The 18704-nt window shown below is 58.3% G+C and overlaps 1 protein-coding gene across 6 annotated transcripts in view; it reads right to left on the bottom strand.

Annotated features, from left to right (window-relative positions):
• ITPK1 (inositol-tetrakisphosphate 1-kinase) overlaps nt 1–18704 on the bottom strand; it is a 164152-nt gene that overhangs the window by 57968 nt on the left and 87480 nt on the right. For all 6 annotated transcript variants that reach the window (XM_067027864.1, XM_067027863.1, XM_059056889.2 and 3 more), the window contains one exon: nt 9481–9606. Coding sequence is in view for 3 of the 6 variants with exons in the window: in XM_067027863.1 (XP_066883964.1) it covers nt 9481–9606 (126 nt within the window). In the remaining 3 variants the exon portion in view is untranslated. The remainder of the gene's footprint in view (nt 1–9480; nt 9607–18704) is intronic.

Below are 18704 nucleotides of genomic sequence, written 5' to 3'. Positions count from 1 at the left end.
TCACTGCTCAGGTCCTCAGGCAAACAGAGAGAGACCTCGGCCACACACCACCTCCGGGACTGGGCAGGCATCTGCAGGGCTGGGTGCCAGCCAGGAGAAGGCATCTCCTCACGGCGGACACTAAACCAGGACAGGCTGGCCTTTCCACTCAGGGGTCACTGTCGGGACCGGAGGGGGTCCCAGTGGTTTTCTGACCAGCTGTCACAGCTGACAGCTGAGTGAAGCGAGAACCGGACAGGGGCTGCCGGGTCCCAGCAGCTCGGTTCCGCCCCGGCTCAGCAGCAGCCCCTCACTCCTTAAGCACCTGTCTTAACCCTGCGCGCCTTCTCCACACACCTGTTCAGGTGAGCCTGTGGAGCAGCCCCTGCCTTCAGGCCACTTCCCAGGATCCCGGCCACAGGCCGGCTCTGCCCGTCCACCCGGGGCCACAGCCCTCCAGCCAGAGTCGGACTCTCAGTTCCCAGAGCAAGCACAGGTCTCCCAGAGGCCTGCAAGCCCCCTCTCCTGCTCTGCTGGGTGAGAAAGGTTCCAGCCAGGACTTGGGGCACCCCGGCGCTGTTGGTGGGGAGAGAGGAATCGTCTGGAGACACGGCGGAGTCTGCAGTGTGCCGCTGACCTCTGGCACCTGGGGCCACTCGGGCCAGGGGAGGCCTGGGCGCCTCACCCCTGCACGAGGCCACTCCGCCTTCCCAGCCCCTGGCTGCAGGAGAACAGAGAACAGAGACAGCTACCGCTGCAGGCCGTGACCCTGGCAATGACCCCTAGTGCTGCGACAACTGTCTCACTTCCTGCTGCACACCTCAGCCCTCTTCTAAGTGACAGCCAGTGCACCCTCGGTCCGCACACTCTCCCGCCGCTGCTGCGCTCAGCTGCACCAGCCTATTCCAGGTCCGCAGGCCTCTGCTCCCGTCTTGCCAAGGGGCCTGGCGGACGTAGCCCCCTCGCCTGCTGCACTCCCTCCCCCTGCTCACTAGGCCTTTTAGGCCTCGGCTCAAGTGTCACCTCCTCAGAGAGGCGAAAGCACCCTCCCTGTTATCACAGGTCTTGATTTTTCTTCTTCCTAGAACTCACCATAAATGGAGACTATGCTGCTTTTCCTCCATCTACTTGTGTTTTGTTAGCATCAACCCTGCCTCCCCTATAGCAACACCCACCCACCCACCCACACCCCCCACCCACCCCCACACACACACACACACTCACTCACACCCTCACACTCCGTGGGGACAGGGGCTGTGTCCACCTGATCTGTCTTATTTTTTGTATCTGAGATGTCTTTTAGGATTCCTGGCACACAGCAAGTGCTCAATTAAGACTTGTGGAATGAATGACACAGTGGTTATTTGATGAACGATCTCACGGATCAATGGGGAGACTGAGAGATACTGGCCAGGTCAGGGGCTGGAAGCCAGGGAGTGTGTGAGGCCTGAGGCAGGGGGCACGGACCCCAGCCAGCGTGGGAGGGCCTCACAGGAGGTCCTCGTGGCTCACTGTGTCCGTCTCCAGAGGACAGAGGTCAGTGGAGGCCCAGCCCGCGGCCCACCAGAGCAGCTTTACTCTTGGCTGGTGAGAGACTTTGTGATTTATTACACAAAGTCGCAAGAAACCACGTGGGCCTTTATCGTGGGCACGCAGACCACATGGGTGGCACAGAAGCAAGTCAGGAAGTCATGGCCCCAAAGAGGCCGGGAGGAGAGTGGAAGAGACCTTCCTGCCATAGGTGTTGCTGAAATAAAGAACCCACAAGACTATAGACCTCTTGGCGGGAGTTCCCAATCTCCAAAACCCAGATACTGGTCCTCGAGGAGCCCAACGCATCCACAGGGCCGAACTGAGGAACCCTGAAATGATGGGTATACATAAGTTTTCCCTATGACTTTGGGAAAATGTATTATTAGCAAACGTTAATATTTCTAAAACCCAGCAGACCTCCAACCCTGAGATGTGAAATGGTGACTGTCCCCGCGCACACAGAGGGACCACGGCCAGCGCCGGGTGAGCTCAGGCTTCCGCGTGGCCGTCCCTCCCACCGCCCCACCCAGTGCTGTACAAAGTCCAGCTCTGCTCTGGGCAGGTAACAGGCAGGGTCATAAAGTTGTGCGTCTTCCTGGGGGGCTGGCCTCCCCCGCCACAGGGAAAGGCCCTGCAGACACTCAATGGCCCTAAATGGCCCCAAGCTCCCTGGGGCAGAAGGAGAGATTCACAGCTACCGCCCGCTGGCCTGGCCTGGACGCACAGCGGGCAGATTGTGAGGTCACTTCCGCCGTGGGAGAAGGGGCCGCGCGACCCAGGGCAGCAGTCATGGGGTGGCTGACCTCACGGCCTCCCCGGGACAGGATCTGTCCTCAGGCCAGGGCCACCAGATCTGCCCAGCTCTGCCTCCCCTGGCCTCTGTCGGCCAACATTTTATCATCCTGTGGCACCAACGAGGTCAGAGCAATGCTAGACAGTGACCGCGAACCCCTGGCTCTCAGCCCTCCGGGGGTCCGTCCTCTGCCGGCCAAAGCCCTTCCGAAGCATATCTGCAAAGAGCACAAGCCGCCTTCTTACCGATTGGCTGTAGGCGAGTGATTTAACTTCCTTGGGCCGCAGTTCTGTCACCTAAAAAAATGGGGAAGTAATTCCATTTTTTCCATGGATTGATATACAAGTACCAAATGAGACAGATACAAGATACGGAGTGCCCAAGGCAGAGAGGGCCACTTGGGATGTGCTCGGGAAATGGCGGCCTCTCCCGTGGCTCCATGGTGACGGTCTGAATCATTCCCTGGTGCTCAGGGCTCTGACCCCCGTCCAGAAGGCCCACCTGCCACCAGGCACTGCCCCCCAAACAGACAGAAACTCACTTAACTTTTGACACGTTTAGACGTCATCTTCTTAATCAGATTAGAAAGCCTCCAACAACAAAAACTGTTGTTTCTTCTACTTCCCCTCTGTGCCTATAGCACACGGTACCGAGCCCCGTGCTGGCAGCTGCTCAACAAACATCTGAGGTCGACAGGGTCTGAGTCAACACAGCTGTGACATCATTTCGGAGCCAGAGGGGTCTCCTTGGAGGCGATCACTGCTGTTCACGGCAATGGCCTCCTGGATGGGGTACCACTGCTCTCAATGCCACCGTCTTCTGCTGGCATCCTGCCATGTTCCTGGCACGGCAGCAGGGGAAACCGAGGCCCAGGTGGGTGAGCTGGTGAGGGGTGGAGCCAGGCACAGTATCCAAAGTCCCCCTGAAGGCCACCCGGCCCTGCCTCTAAGGACAGTCCATATTTCCATCCCCCCGTCACAGAGCACAACTGTCACCTGGGGACACCGTCACAGTCACTGTCTCGCTGACCTCTCTCAGCACTCTCAGGTTGGCTGCCACCGACAGTCACAGATAAGGCTGCTCGACTATCGTCATGGTATGATAGATAACAAGCCGACACAACTGAGTGGTCACTAAGTGCTCCAGCTGGGCAGTGTTTTACACGTGTTCTCACACGCCAGGCGCGAACGGTAAGAGTGGTGAATGCTTACGCGCACTTGGGGCCGGGGGCATCATGCGTGGTAACTTGTTGAAGCGTCTTTTTTATTTTTTAGAAGAGAAGGGCCCTGTGTATCGCTGTTCACCACGTTCGGCTCCCCGGCCTGCAGGCAGCTCCTACTTCCCTGATCCCTGCCTGGAGGACCCACGCGGCCACTGAAGTGTTAGGAGTCCCCGGCTTGCGTCACTTTGGGGCAGAAACTAAGAGCCAGGACGAGCTCCACTGAGGTCTCTTCCCTCGGCCACCGGGACCCATCAGCAGCGGTCTGTCATCCGGGTCCCAGACGTGCGGCAGAGCTCAGCCAGCCCTCGGAGGGTGTGTGGTACAGGCTAGGAGGAGGCCTGTGCGGGGTCCCGGGAGCTGCTCGTTACTGCGGCGCGGCCGAGCCGATCCCCACAGAATGGAGAGGGAGGGGTCTTGAAAGTCACCCCCTCCGATGTCCTCCAGCATCTCAGGAGGACACTGGAGCCTGCAGCTACACTGCCAGGGAGGGGCGGGCCACGGGCGGGCCCACTTCCTGCCCCGGGGCCGGGGCCCCAGCAGATGTTCAACTCACGCCTCGAGGATCATCGGTGCTCTGAGGGCTGGACACGTGTTAACATACTCAGTCCCCTCACAGCCCCGGGAGGGATGGACGACGTCACTTTTTATAGATGAGGGAACTGAGCACGTGTCAAAGGCCAGTCAGCAAGCAGTGGGGAGGCCAGCTCTGAATCCAGCAAGGGCTCCAGTTATCAGCACTCCTACCACCACCCTGCTGGAGGCGCCCAACAGCCTGGAGGAGGAAAAAGGCAGATCTGAGGGCTCTGGACATTTGCACAAAGAGTACAAGGAGGGCTCCAAGGAAGATATACAACCGTTCAACAGACAGATGCTTGACATCGTTAGCTGCCGGGGAAATTTTAAAGCAATTCAGAACTACAAGATACCATCGCACGCCCACTAGGACGGCTAAAATCAAAGCCAGATAAGTGTTGGCAAGGATGTAGAGACACTGGAACCTTTATAGGCGGTACAGCCACCAGGGAAAAGAGGCTGGTGGTTCCTCAACCGAACACCTGCCCCAGCAATTCCACTCCTGGGTGTGTACCCGGAGAGAAACGAAAACACACATTCGCATAAAAACACGCGCACGAATGTTTCCGACGGTGTTCTTCGTAACAGGCAAAAGATGGAAACCACCGAATGCCCACCAGCTGATGACTGGACTGACACAATGTGGTGTAGCCATCCACCGGAATATTATTCAGCCATGAAAAGGAGCGAAGCACAGATTCATGGTACAGCATGGATGAATCTTACAAACGTTATGCTGTGGGAAAGAAACCAGTCACAAAAGATGGTATTGTCTTTTTTTTTTTTTTGCCTCTACACGTGGCCTGTGGGATCTTAGTTCCCCAACCAAGGATTGAACCCGTGCCCTCGGCAGTGCAAGCGCGGAGTCCTAACCACTAGACCACCAGGGAGCTCCGAAAGATGGTGTACTATATGATACCATGCATATTAAAGTCCAGAACAGGGAAATCTATAGAGACAGAAAGTGGTGGTTGTCTACGGCTGGGGTGGGCTGGAGGTGACAGTCAAAGGGTACAGCGTTTCTTTCTGAGGTGATGAAAATGTTCTAAAACTGACTGTAGTGATGGTTGTACACATCTGTGGATACATTAAGAACCACTGGATGGTACACTCTGAAAGAGTGAATTGTACGGTATGTGCATCATATCTCAATAAACTTGTTTTTTAAAAGGATAAGGGGTAGCGGGTAGGGAGCTGGGCTACTGCAATGCTACTTCCTTTCAGGTAATGATGACGAAGAACCAACGTGCAAAGTGTGCGTTCTCTGCCGACATCCCCGCGGCGAGGGAAGAGCACCCTCCCAGATCCACTTCATACAACCAAACAGCTGACGGGACCCGAGAGGTGAGGTGGGCGGGGCATCGTCCTGCACGGGCCCAGAAGGGCCGGGCCGGACCGCTCAGAGGCTGGCCTGTCACGGCTGGGCAAGGAACGCTCAGGACCACAGGGGCCCTGGAGTGAGGAGGGGGCACTGCTGAGCCTCCAGTGGCACGAGTCCCTCTCCATCTCAGAAAACTGCCAGGTTCCAATACCACGGTGTCCCCACTGCTCGGAGCTCATCCTGCACTGGCAATTCCCCCTCCTAAGCAGGGCCTCCCGTCCCAGTTAAATCTGATCTTATCGTTCCCACCCCGAGCCTTCAGGATAAAGTCCAAGCCCCACAGGCTGGTGTGAAAAGCACTCTCTCCACTGTTATGGTCCTGCAGGCCCCCACATCTGAAGGGAGGTCCATGTGCACCCAAAAGGTGGCGCTGTCTGTCTCGTGAGCCCTCCCCGCCCCCTCCCAGCTACCCACCGGAGCCACTTTCTCCCTCCCCCCACCCGCCTGGGCAACCCTGCACCAGCCCCGCACCCACGACGCTCTTCCACTTCACAGACACGTAGGCATGTCTCCTACGTTACCAGGCACTGCGTGCGGCAGAGGGGATACCCGGGGAGCTTGAAGCAGATGTGATCCCTCCCCCCGCGGAGCTAACCCCCAAATGGAGAGACTGGCAGAAGCAACCAGGAGAGAATGACAAACTTCCAAACGGAGGGAAGGAAAGGGGCAAAGTTTTAAGGGCCCAGGACAGGGAGTGTGTCCTAAGTCAGGTAGTCGGAGAGACATCCCTGAGGAAGGGACACCTGAGCTGAGAGCTGGGGTTGGGGACGAATTCCATTTAAGGGAACGTCCTGTGCAAAGGCACTGAGGTGGAAAAGAGCTCAGAGCTTGAGCAGCTGCCGCAAGAGGGCCAGCAAGGCAAGGAAGGGGCGGGTGGGACAAGATGAGGCTGGGGAGGCAGGGAGGGAGGCCGCGGCCAGACTGCAGGCCTCACGGGCCATGTCAGCAGCTACAGTCTTCACTATCATCGCACTGAAATGGTGTGAAAGAGTTTTTAGTCAGGATGAGCGGGGATCAGGTCTGCGTGTCTCCTAGTTCATCACTCTGGGGTCTGCGAGTGCAGTTCCTGGCTTCCCGAGGCCTCCCCTTCGGGCTGGGAGCTCCTGTGGACGGTGCTCAGCAAACAGTGTGCCACTGCAGAGGAAGCTGTCCCTGTGGTCACACAGGGGGTCCAGGGGCCATTTGGGGGACACTTAACATCCTTCCAGCTAATGACGATGGGGAGAAGAGGTGACAGTTGAGACTCAAACCTCCTCCTTCCGAGCTCACTCAGGGAAACCCCAGGACGATCCACCTAGATGGCGCTACCTGACTCATGGAATACGGTCACCGTAACGCTTCTAGCAAATTCTGGGGCAGCAGCACAAGGGCCACCCCCCTCAGCCCCCCGGCCACACCTGACAGCTGGCCCTGGATGCCACAGTGAGAAGGTTCTTGTCGCTCCCCTGAAGAAGCAGCTCTAGAGGCCAGGAGACCCTCCCACCCCGCCAGGGGACCTCTGTCCAGGTCTGTTCCCTGATAACTGAATCTCGGGCAGAGCCTCGGCGGCACCAGGCTGTCGGCTCCACGAGAACCTTGGCGCAGAAAAACAACTGAATCATCCTGATGATTCTCCAAGCCAAGCCCTCTTGAGGCCAATATTCCTTTTCGGCAGGGTGCGGGGGGGGGGGGGGGGGGTGGCAGCTTGGGAGTTGATTTCTATGGCAACCAGCTTTAGTGATCTGCATAAGCTCCAGACACACAACCCCCAACCTGTCCACAAGGGCAGCCAGAAAAAAAGCATAACCTCTCAGCTCTGAGAATTCCTGTCCATCCCTGGACCCTGGAGGTTTAATGGAAGCATCCCGTGGGCGGAATGCTCTGGGGCTGTCAGAAACTCATCTATCGTGACCCACACGGCCCCAGGCCACTTCCCCAGGGACCCGAGTATCGCCTTCGGTGAAGGCCCTTCGAGCTGAGCCCCTTCTGGGGCAAACCACCCTTCTCCGTTTTCTTACAACAAAATGCAGAAAGGCCAGCTTTGCAAACCCAAGCCCGGGGCCCTGCTTCCCGGTCTCTGAAATCTGAACGTCCCCCTCCCTCTCCTGACCCTGGGCCCCTCCCCGCACCTAAGCCCGTGCCTCCCTGTTCATGTCCCGAGAATAAATATTAAAACAGGAATCTGAAAACGACGGCATGGTCAAGGTCAAATGTCAGTCTATGGCCTGGCTCTGAACTTGAATCCTGTATCTCGCGCAGGGTGGGAAGGCCAGGTCAGCGCCGACGGCCCGGGGCCCCGTGGCGGGAGGATGGCCGGCGTGCTGCTGAGCAGGCCTCACCTGGCACCTCTCAGTCCCTCTCTCCACCGGCCCCTGCCCTTCTCCTCTCTTCTCGGGGCCTGTGCAAAGTGCAGCCTGTCACCCTTCTCCCCAAAGGATTGTGCTCTTCGCAAAAGAGGAAACGTCGCGGCCTCAGCAGATATCCGCTGCATGCTCAAGCACAGACGGCAGTTGAAAATTTCTCCCGGAGACACTGAGGCTGGAAGGTTATCCTGAGGTCACCCCAGGCATCTGAGGGCGGGCTGCTGTGCGTGCCCTGGGTGGGACAGACTCCTGGGACCCAGCCAAGACCTCCCTGGGAAACGCAGCCGGTGGATGAGACCCTTGAAGCTGCACGTCCCCACGTCCCGCCTGACATGCTCTCCAACCTTCTCTGCACAAGAACGGGAACACAGGGGCCCAAGTTCCCCTTTAATGCCCAGCCACCACCTGCCCTGCGCCATGGGCTGTGGGTGTGCTTGCGGGGAGCAGGGGGGTGGGAGGCCCCCCAGGGTTGGCTGTTCCCTAACTCCCAGTCCTTTATCGAAGAAAGTAATGACACGGGAATTAGTGGTGGGAGCAGCTGTAAGAACTCAGCAAACATGAGACACTTCTACGTACTCAAAGACATTTACTTCTCATAGCAACCTGCCCAACCCTAAGAAGTAGGACCTAGCAGCAGCCCCATTTTACAGAAGAGGAAACTAAGCCTCCCCAGTTGCATGGGGGAGTGGGAGGGGACACCAGCAGGGCCACAGACGGGCCACCGGGGCTCATGGGAAGCGGCAATCTGGCAGAGTCGGTCAAGGAGGGGGCGAGAGCCCCAGGGAAGTGAGGGAGGCTGAGGTCACCGGCCCTGGACACATGGGGGAAAGCAAATGCTGTCAGCAGGAGGGCTACTATGTGGCGATGAGAGTCCCCTTTGTCCTGATAAAGAAAGACAGGACGTCAACCCTCCAGTTATCACACACTGCAAAGTGCTGGCTCGAGCATCCCTCCCACAGGAGGCCCTCTCTCTCGGCTGCATTTTCACTGATAACGTGACCTTGTTTTTCATGACCCGTGAGCCGCTTTCCTGAGGAATGAATGACGCTCTTGTCCACAACACAGAAAACACAGGGCAAGTCAGCGGCGGCAATGGCGGCACCCCCCAAGGTGGCTGGCGGGTTACCGTGGGGTCAGGACCCAGGCTACTGGGGAAACGGGGAAGGGAGAAGGGAAAAGCCAAGAAGACTTGGTCCCAGCTCAGAGGTGGGCACACAGGGTCAAAGCCGTGAGCTCGGAGAGGGGGTTCTCCACCAAGGCAGGACTCAGGGGCCAAGGGCAGCCGCTCCAGTTCAAAGGCCCTCGGGGGTCCCTTTCTCCAGGAGTGGCAAGAGGGTTCCGCCCCCGTGCCAACTCAACACCTGCGGCTGCGGCTGTGTGTCGCTGAGGACGCAAAGGCACGCGCGGACCCTGCAGCGCTCAGATCGGTAAATCGGGTCTCTAAGCGTAGGGGGCAGAGGGGGTTCCCACCGTGCCCTGGTTCAATCCCGTCTCGCCTCCGACGAGATCGAGGCTTCGGCAGGGAAGTGCCCGACCACAAGCCCATGTCTTCTTGGCAGTGACGGAGCCGTGTGTACACGGTACAGGGCAAGACAGCTCCACAGCTTTAGAAATGCACGGAACCGCTCCCGGCCTTCCGTCTCACCCCTCCACGCACCTGGAACCTGTGCACCAGCTCCAGGGACTGGCTGTCGTTCTGGTCGGCTTCGAGGATGACGTCGGTCAGTTTGTGGATGATGACGTCCAGGGGGCCCTGTTCCTCGATTGGCCGGCTAAGGTTCAGCTACAGGCGGGAGACACAGAGAAAAAGAACAACTTCAGCTCCTGAGCCCGCTGCCCCGTCTATCCCGCCCCCTTCTGCATGTCCCTGCGGCACGGAGAGGGGGCAGGAGGAGGGCTGGCACTCGTGGGACAGGATGGGACGAATGGGACGAACCCGCTGAGGACCCGGAGCCCTCCCGGGGCAGGCCCTGTGTTCACACTTCTGTCCCCAAGCCCCAAGGGGCCCGGGACACAGAAAACACACACGTGCGGTCAGGGTGACGAAGTATCTGTGGGTCAAGGGAGAGTCACTGGGAAAGCATTTGCTGGCCACACTGCAGCTGCCCTACCACCCGGGTTTGTCAGGTGGGGACACCAGGGTTCAGGGAGGCCAAGTGCAACGACTGAAGTCACACGGCCAGACCTGAACTGAGATCCAAGCGGACACTCTCTCCACGAAACTACACACAGTCTCGGCAAAGCTGTGATCTGCGCGAATCTAAGGGCTGCTGCTTTGAGAGGCCAGAAGCTGGCACTTCACGCTGAGATCAGGGCCTGTGATGACAAAGTGAGGGGGTACTGGGCTGCCTGGGATCCCTGAGGCACGGCTCCACTGGGGGGCGTGTTTGTTTTTTCAAGAGCGCGCGGGGTTAGGAAGATCAGGCCCCGGGGGGAGCCAGAGCTGCTGGCTGACAGACAGTCGGCATCACCTGACCCCCAAGACAGGAGCACCTGCCAACAGCCGGGGCCGCCCGACACCGAGCTTCCTGACCGGCCAGATGTCTGCCGCCCGGCACGCAGCCGCCACCAGCTGCATGGCCCGCTCCCTCGGAGGTGACGGCGCCAGCCCGGCACCTGGCTGACCCCCCGGGTGGCCTCAGCAGAGGCCGGAGACGGCCACCAGCCCCAGCCCTGCCCTCAGCCCCACCCCCAGGGGGGCCTCCCTCCGGGATTCCTGGCTGTTCGTTTCAAAGTCATTCATAAAGAAATCACGGTGACAGCTCTAGGCAGACACTGTGCTAAAAACGTTATGTCCGTTCATTTCTTTTCATTTTCAAACCACACAGTGAGAAGCAATCCCACAGACACAGACTTCTGAGACCTGCCTAGGACCTCGTGGTGAGAAGGCAGAGCCGGAGCTGAAGCCAGGCCTGTCTTTCAGCGCCTGCGCCACGCCCCACGCCTGCTCTGTGCCATGGGAGGCTGTCCTCTACAGCCACGACCACCCGGCTGCCTTGTCCTCCGGCTGCTGGCCGAGTCCGGCCATTTGGAGGCACCAGCAGAAGACGGGAGAGAAGGAGGGGAGAGGAGCCTGGGTGTTTGCTCCCACCGTCCCCACTGTGCAGGGCGGCCCTTCTCCCAAGACCACCACTGCCTCTAAGCTCTTCCTTCCCCTAGTCCCCTGAGGCCTGGGGTGGTGACAGCCCGCCATTCTCCGGGTGCCTCACCACCTCCCACTGGCTCCTTTGACCCTGCCCACACCTTGCCATCCTCCCTTATTTAAACTCTTTTTCCGTTAAGACTTCGGAATGTGCCAGCTCTTTTCTGCTGATATCCTTAACTCCTCTTTTTTATTGTCTGCCAGGAAAGATATTAAGGGATTTTACCTATTTGAAAAAAAAAAAAAAATCCCATGGACTTCACCAGAAGAAAATACTGAAGAACACCGATCCTTCCCCGTGGTGAGTAGCCCGCGTACAAAACGGCAAAAACGAGACCAGCTGAGAAGCTGCCCATCTTCTGGGACGGGGAAGGGAAATGGCATTTGTCCTCACAGCACAGCCAGGGGCTGGGGGTGGTGGCCCCCCTTCACAGACCAGGACACCTAGAGCCCAGGAGGAAAAATGACCGGGCAAGGCCTCGCGGGTGGGAGGTGGCCCGGCCGGGGCCCGGACACACAGTGACACCAATGGGCTCAGCCCGCAGCCAAGCTGCTAGGTGTCCTGGGGCCTGTGCAAAAGCCTAGCAGCATCCCTGGGCCTCAGTTTCCCCTTGGATAAAAAACGGGAAACTCCAAGGACCTTTCCGGTTCTGTCCGCGGATCCATTATTTCATTGCCATCCAACTCCACTTCCCAGCATAACACCGAACGGGAAGGAAGGCAGAGCAGCCAGTGAGAGGTGGGAACGCGGGCAAAGAACAGCTCACTCTCCGAGATGCCACAGACACAGCCCACTCGTGCTGTAACCGCGGCTCCACCGTGACAGGCACCAAAACAACAGGCCCATATTTTCAGACCAAGACAGCCACGGATGGAAGAGAACTGGGTCACACGGCGACGCTGGGCAGGGCGGCCCGGGCCTCAGAAAGCCCATCCCAGAGAGAACATTTCCCGTGCAGCAAGAGGGGACAGAGTCGGCCCGAGAGGAACCTGGGGTCCCAGTGCGTTTGGGGAAGGAGGTGGGCAGGAAATGCCCTCAGCTCATGCTCGCCTGGCATCATCCAAGGCCTGTAGACCTGACAACCGTGGGCTGTTTGGAAAATAAGCTGCCCACGTTCCCGGCCGCCCCCACTGAAGGTAAACAGTTGCGTTTTGGAAGCCGGCCACCTCCTTTTGTGTATTTTCCAAGCATTTTTGTGCCAGTGAAACCCTTTCACGAGAACAGCAAACAGGACACACGTCAGGCCTGGATGGTCTCCGCTCAGCATTGTTGCAGCATCCTTGCTGGGGCCCAGGCAGAGCTGTCAGTGGCTCTAAAAGGCCCTCCAGCACCGCCTTTCCTCAAGGGACCAGACAAGCCTTGGTCATCCTGGGGGGGTCTACCCCCAAGGAGCCGGCGGTCTCTCCCCACCGGCTGGGAAGGGGGAGAAGGCCCTCTGGGGCTGCATCCTCGGGAGCGGTACTCAGCAGGCTCTGGGCGCACGTGGGAGAGAACACAGGAGCCTGCAGAGGAGGGGACCCTCAGAGGGGGGACGACACAGGAGGGACCCTCAGGAGGGGGAGGCAGTGCCACAGAGGAGGGGGCGCTGCAGAGAAGGGGGACCGCAGAAGACAGGACCCTCGGAGAGGGGGATACTGCGGAAGAGGGGACCCTCGGAGAGGGAGGGTGTCGGAGACGAGGGGCCCTCAGACGGAGGAGGCTGCACAGAGGGAACCCTGGGACCAGGGGAGGCACCTCAGGGGCTTCGTTTCCCAGATGCACTGGGGACGGGGGCTCGGGTGCAAGCGAACCCACTTCAGTTGTGTCATTTTGTTTTTCTGACCACACTCTGTTTGCAGAAAAGGGAACTTTCCCAGGGACCTGTTCTCTTCCTCAGAAAGGGTCCCTCTCAGCCAGTCACAAGGTGTCCCGATGAGAGGGCCGCCTGCCACGGCCAGAGGAGGTCTGCAGGCGCCATGTTTCCAGTTCACGCCATCCTGTGAGGCCAACGCTGGATGCTGTCCTGTGAGCACTCAGAACTCGGAGAAAACAAGGGCCCCCTGTTTCCTCAGTGAAGAAGGCGGTGAGGCGGACTAGGGTGGAGGGAGGGCTGGGAGGAGATGGGACAAAGGCCCGCGGACCCCGGTGGCCTACCAGTCACCTCTGACCTCCGAAACAAGCAACCCCGTCATGCCCAGGCCCGGACCCACGGTGAGCTGGGCTCCACCTACCCCCACCTTCCCCACCACCTGGTCGAGGAAGACAGGGTGGGATAATGGGCACAGCAGACGCCTGGAAACCCCTCCCGGCTCCTATGCTTCTGGGCTGGAGCAGGTCACTTAACTGCTCTGTGCCTCGGTTTCCCTATTCATAAAGTGAGGATGGCGTAACTACACCTCCCAGGGCTGGATGAGAACATTCCGTTTAGAGATGTGGCACATGAGCCCTCCAGACAAGTTCCTGCTTCTGCTTGGTCACTTGTTAATACGACAAGTGTTTTCTGGACCCCACCTGTGCACCAGGCACAGACGATGACCCCCGCCCTCTCAACTCAGGGCCTCGGGCGGCCGTAGGAGCATCTCTGTTCACTTTGGACACAGCCCCAGCTGCCCCAGACCTTGCACAGGGCAGAGCTCTGCTCCTCTGCCAGAGCGAGCCCTCTGCCTGGGATGCCCCCCACCCCACATCCCCCTGTCCACATGTGAGCTCTGACTCATCGTCCAAGTCCCAGCTCAGAAGTTCAGTCCTTTTCCAGACTGCTGAACTCACCCCTCCCCAAACAGGAAGAATTAATGGCTTCCTTGTCTCACCCGTGCCCCCAGGACCCTCTGCACATCCCTCCAGGATTGCACTGTAACTCCCAAGTATAAAGGCATTTCTTTAACCCTCTGTCTCCTCCACAAGACCGTGAGATCCCCCAAAGACCAGGGCTGGGGCTTGGCATCCCCAGGACCTAGAACCGGGGCTCCAGGCAAGAGCTCGGTGAACGTTTGCCAAATGTGCTGGCAGCTTTAAAGAACAGAGTGAACAACGCGGACCAAGGAGGAGGGACCTTCCATAGAGCAGGGTGACTCTTTTCTGCTAAGAGGGTTGAAACAGCCTCGCAGAGGAGGAGGTGTCCAGATCAAGCCACGGAGGGGAGAAGGAAGAATGGGACCTCCAGAGATGGGTGGCGGAAGGGAGGTGGAATCCAGGTAGAGGGGGCAGCTGCAAAGATGCAGGACTCACCTGCATTAAATCCTCTCCTGTATCTATCAATTCCAAATGCCTCAGGTGCCCTAAGCTACCACCTCAGCAGAAAGAGCTTTTCCTACAGCACTGGCCCCTGAATGGCGCCTTGGGCAGGGCGGGTAGGGTGAGGGGTGGCCCATAACCGCCCCTCTCTCGTGCCTGATCTGCAGGCTGGAAGCCGAGGACCCAGCGCAAGACCCCAATGCCTAGGGGACCCGAATTCGGCTGTGGTATGAACAACTAATAAATCTCCAGCGCATTAAGCCACTAAGAATTTGGGGTTGCCGGCTTTGACAGTCAGTCTACCCTAATACAGTCCCCAGAGGGGAGAGTGTGGATGGGGGAAGGGCGGGGGGTGCCAAGATGAGATCAAAGGCAGAGGGTTTCAGCTCTCTGGAAGGTTCTCTGGGCTGTACTCGCAGCTCTCCCTTCGCTCCCAAACTCCCACACGTGCTTCCCTGACGTGATCAATAACCAGCTAGATACAAAAGAAGCAGGTTCATCGGCGAGGCTGGGGACGCGGGAAAACTGGCTCCCACACCTGCTCCCGCTGGGGGCCATTCGTCCTCTCTAGATGCAACATGCAAGGTGTTCTACCCAGAGGCCTGGGCTGCTAAAAAAAAAATCTACACTCCTCTGAACACCCAGACAGGCTGTAACTGACCTCTCGACTGCAAAGGCTGCAAGGGAAGCCAGTGAGGACAGCAGGCAGGTGTGGTTACCATTTCACAGTCATGCTCAGCGGCCAGGTCTTGTTAGGAGTGGCTGTGAAGCTTTGAGGCCTGGCACATTATTTAAGCTCTGTGTCGCTCTCACGGGTCCCCGGCTCAGGCTGTTGTGAGAACTGAATGAGTTAATGTGTGTAAATTACTTAGGACGGAACCCAACACAGAGCAAGTGTGCAAGAGCCGTGCACCGGTGCCAGGACAACGAGGCTTCTGGCCTGAAAACTCAGGTTTCGAGGGGGGTGACCACACAGGCCTGTCCTCAGATGGGGTTTTCCCGGATGACGGGAGTGTCTTTTATTCTGATGGGGCAACACTTGGTGGGCTGGATAGGGGCGGGTCACCAGAAAGATCAAGGCATGATTAGATCAAGGCATGCCTGCCACTTTCGGCCCCCCTCCCTATCCTTCCGCGGGGGTGGCTGGAAAATGAAATCGTGACAAATCGTGCCTTTGTGATGAAGCTTTCATAGAAAATTCCACAGGTACAGGGTTCAGGGAGCGTCCTGGCTGGTGAGCGCGTGGAGGAGCCGGGAGACTGGGTCGGCTCAGAGGGCACGAGGCCTCTTCCCACGCACCTTGCCTGACGCACCTCTTCCATCTGGATGTTCAACTGTATCCTTTCCCATAACCCTTTGTAATAAGCTGGTAAAGAGTAAGTCCACTGTTTTCCTGAGTTCCAGAAGCCACTCCAGCAAATTAATCAAACTAGAGGAGGGGGTCATGGGAACCTGTGACTCACAGCTTGAGGGGTCAGGAGCACAGGTAACAATGTAAACTTGCAATCAGCATCTGGTGAGTCCACAAGGATTCATCTGGTGGGACTGAGTCCTTACCCCACGGCACCTGACACTCGTCTCCAGGTGGTCAGGGCCGAAACTGAGTCACAGCGTGGGACACCCAGCTGGTGTCGCGGGATTGCATGGTGTGGGAAGCGACCCCCCCCCGACACCTGCCATCAGACGTGGTGAGTGTGTAAAATTGTGACAGTAAAGGAGACTTGCGGGAGGTGTGTTTTTCCCATTCAGTTGTGCACTCAAAAAGACCAGCTATTCCATTTCCCTATTCTTAGCCTTCACATCATTACTGACCAGTGGAAATTTCCCTCGCGTGCTGTGAACAAGAGCTCAGGTGCAGACGAGAATTTGAATTGCGCAGAGCTGGGTCACTTGTCCTATAGCTCATATCAGACTCCTGAACGTGTTCATGCTGCCACGTTAAAATGGACCGCCGTTGTCAATGACGGTAAGTAACACAGAGTCCTGACTTTGGGCCACAGGCTGGCTAACGAGCGCTGGCCACAGGAGGCGCAGGCGAGGACACTGGGTCATAGGCAGGTTAACTAGCCTGCCCAAGGCCGTCCCCTTACAGCTGCATGGGAGCCTCACCTCTCTCCTGCCAAAGCCGGACAATTAGCCGCTAAGTCAAAGGGTGCCTCAGGCGCCTGGGGCTCTCCTTCCATCCCTTGTCTGCCCCTCAGTTCACCCCTGCGGGTGGCGTGTTTTCAGCTGTGGCTTCCAATGCAAGTCACTGGAAGAAAAGTTTTTGACTCAGCCGAGGTCCACACTCAATGGCCCTGAGGAACGGCAAGTGGGCAGGAGTCTGATTTATTCCTCTGGCCTCTCCACAGGTCTGAGGGGCGGGGACAGAACCACCAAAGGGTGCCTGGCCTCGGGGGAGGCAGCCCCGGTCCCGGGCTTCGTGGCAGGGTTGGTTCCAAAAGAGGACAGGGGAGAGCAGCCCGAAGGCCCTTCCCGGCGAGAGCGACTCTCCCTCCCCAAGGAGCTCAAAGTGGCCCTCAGAGACCTCAGGAGCTGGGGATCACGTGGCACTGGCCACCAAAAGCCGCAGGCCGGGCCAAGCACGACGCTGGCCACCCCGGCAGTCTCTGCCCCAACACCCCCTGACCCAATGCCCCAACCTCTCAGCAACCGGTCTCCAGTTCCTAGCGTAACAAACAACAATCTGGTTAAGGCAGACGCGTGGAGAACCCTTCTCCCCCAGAAAAGGAAGGGCCAGCTCGCTTCAACGGCCTAATGATGAAGGTTCCTTGCGTGCGGCTCCAAAGTTCTGGGAATCTGCAAGCCAACTTTCCCTCAAAGAGCCGGAGAAGTCATTGCCTCTAGCATTTAAGACAGTGTTGGCAAAGCCTCGGTGCCGGGCTGGGCCCTCAGCAGGCCCTCCGGCAGGCACGGTGGCAAGGAGCAGTGTCAGCTCCCCCTTCCTGGAGACTTCTCTGCTCTCGGGCCCTCCAAACCCTCATCGGTCACAGTGCTGGCCGGACCCGCTTCCTCCGAGACCAACCAGGAACTGACCTGCGGGTTCAGATCGGACTTTTCGGGGCCCCAGGCATGATGCTTAACGCCACTGGTGAGTTTCAGAAAAAGAATTCTCCTTGGCCTGTGTGCCCTCGCTGAGGTCCAGGACTGTGTCCTGTTCCACCCTGTGACCCCCTGCATAGCCTGGCACAGTGCCCGGCTGTGCCAGAGACCGGCTAACATGTGCTGAAATGCTTCCCTGAGGCTAGAGACTCAGACCATCCACCCATCAACCTACCCATCCATTCACACACAATGTTTATTGAGCACTTATACAGCCACCCCTCCAAGTAAATGTTATCCCCATTGTGCACTGAGAAAACGAAGACAGAAGGACAAGGTAACTTGCCCAAGGGCACTGCCAGTGGGGGGCAGGCCCAAGGGATTTCTGACCCCAGACTCTTACCTGCTCCTTTCCCCACAGCCGTCGCCCTCATTCTGTTTTCAGCACGCTGTCCAGGCTCCCAGGGGCCAGGACCCCCAAGGTCCCCTAGCTTAGTATGCCTACACTGTGCTCAGGGAGGGGAGCTCCACAGGGCCCATTGGAACCCCCAATCAAAGTCTTCTGCAGAAGTCCAAGTGGCCCCAGGAACAAGCCAAAGACACCCTGAGCCTGGCAGGGTGAGAAAGCTGAGGGTGCCTTGGGGCCACAGAGCCAACAAGGATACATGCCCAGGGGACAAGCAGGGTGATGTGGACGCCCCAGTTCCAGCACTAGGTCGTGCACCCTGCAGAGAGGAGGCCTGGCCTCCACAGGGAGCCCGAGAGACCCAAGGCCTTACAGTAGCTGCATTCTCAGCCAAGCTAGCAGGCCACGAACTTCCGGGGGCTAGAAAGATCGGGCTCCAACCACAGCACAAAAGAGCAAAGGAGGAGCCACCCCTCGGTCACCTGCATGGCTTCCTGGGCTTGAGTCTTGCTCTCCCAAGCAGACCGTGAGCGTCTTGAGGGCCCCTGCCTCCAGGTGTCTGTCTACAACCAAGTATAATGCAGGATCGGAGGAGAGTCACCAGACACTGACCCTCAAGGACCCAAGAGGGTGGATGAGGAAAAGAAGCAAAGGGACAACAGTCCTCCCATTCACCTCATCTGACCATCCCAAAGCTGAAAGCCTGAGCTGAGACGGGGTGAGGCTCTCCATCTGAGCTCTCAGCCAGCTCAATTCAAATGCCGCCATCCCTCTTCCAGAGCCCCCCCGACCCCAACCCTGCACTGGCTCTCACCTTTCTCCCTGCACTTCCTACCGAGGATTTCAGATCAAGCAATGACCGACCTGGATGCCAACTTCCCTCCCAGATGGTAAACTTGGAGTTGGTACCCAACGCATGCTGCATCCTCCACCCGAACGACATGCGCGGCCAACGAGGTGATGGAGGTGTGAGAGAACGGCACTCCGCGGGCCACAGGGGTGAGCGTCTGCAGGGAGCAGAACGTGACTGCAGGATGTGCAAAAGCACATGCGGTGAGACGTGTCCCATTTGACAAA

The sequence above is a fragment of the Kogia breviceps genome, chromosome 3 (genome assembly GCF_026419965.1).
Source record: "Kogia breviceps isolate mKogBre1 chromosome 3, mKogBre1 haplotype 1, whole genome shotgun sequence".
NCBI classification, from domain to species: Eukaryota; Metazoa; Chordata; class Mammalia; order Artiodactyla; family Physeteridae; genus Kogia; species Kogia breviceps.
This window is presented reverse-complemented; position numbering and strand designations above follow the sequence as displayed.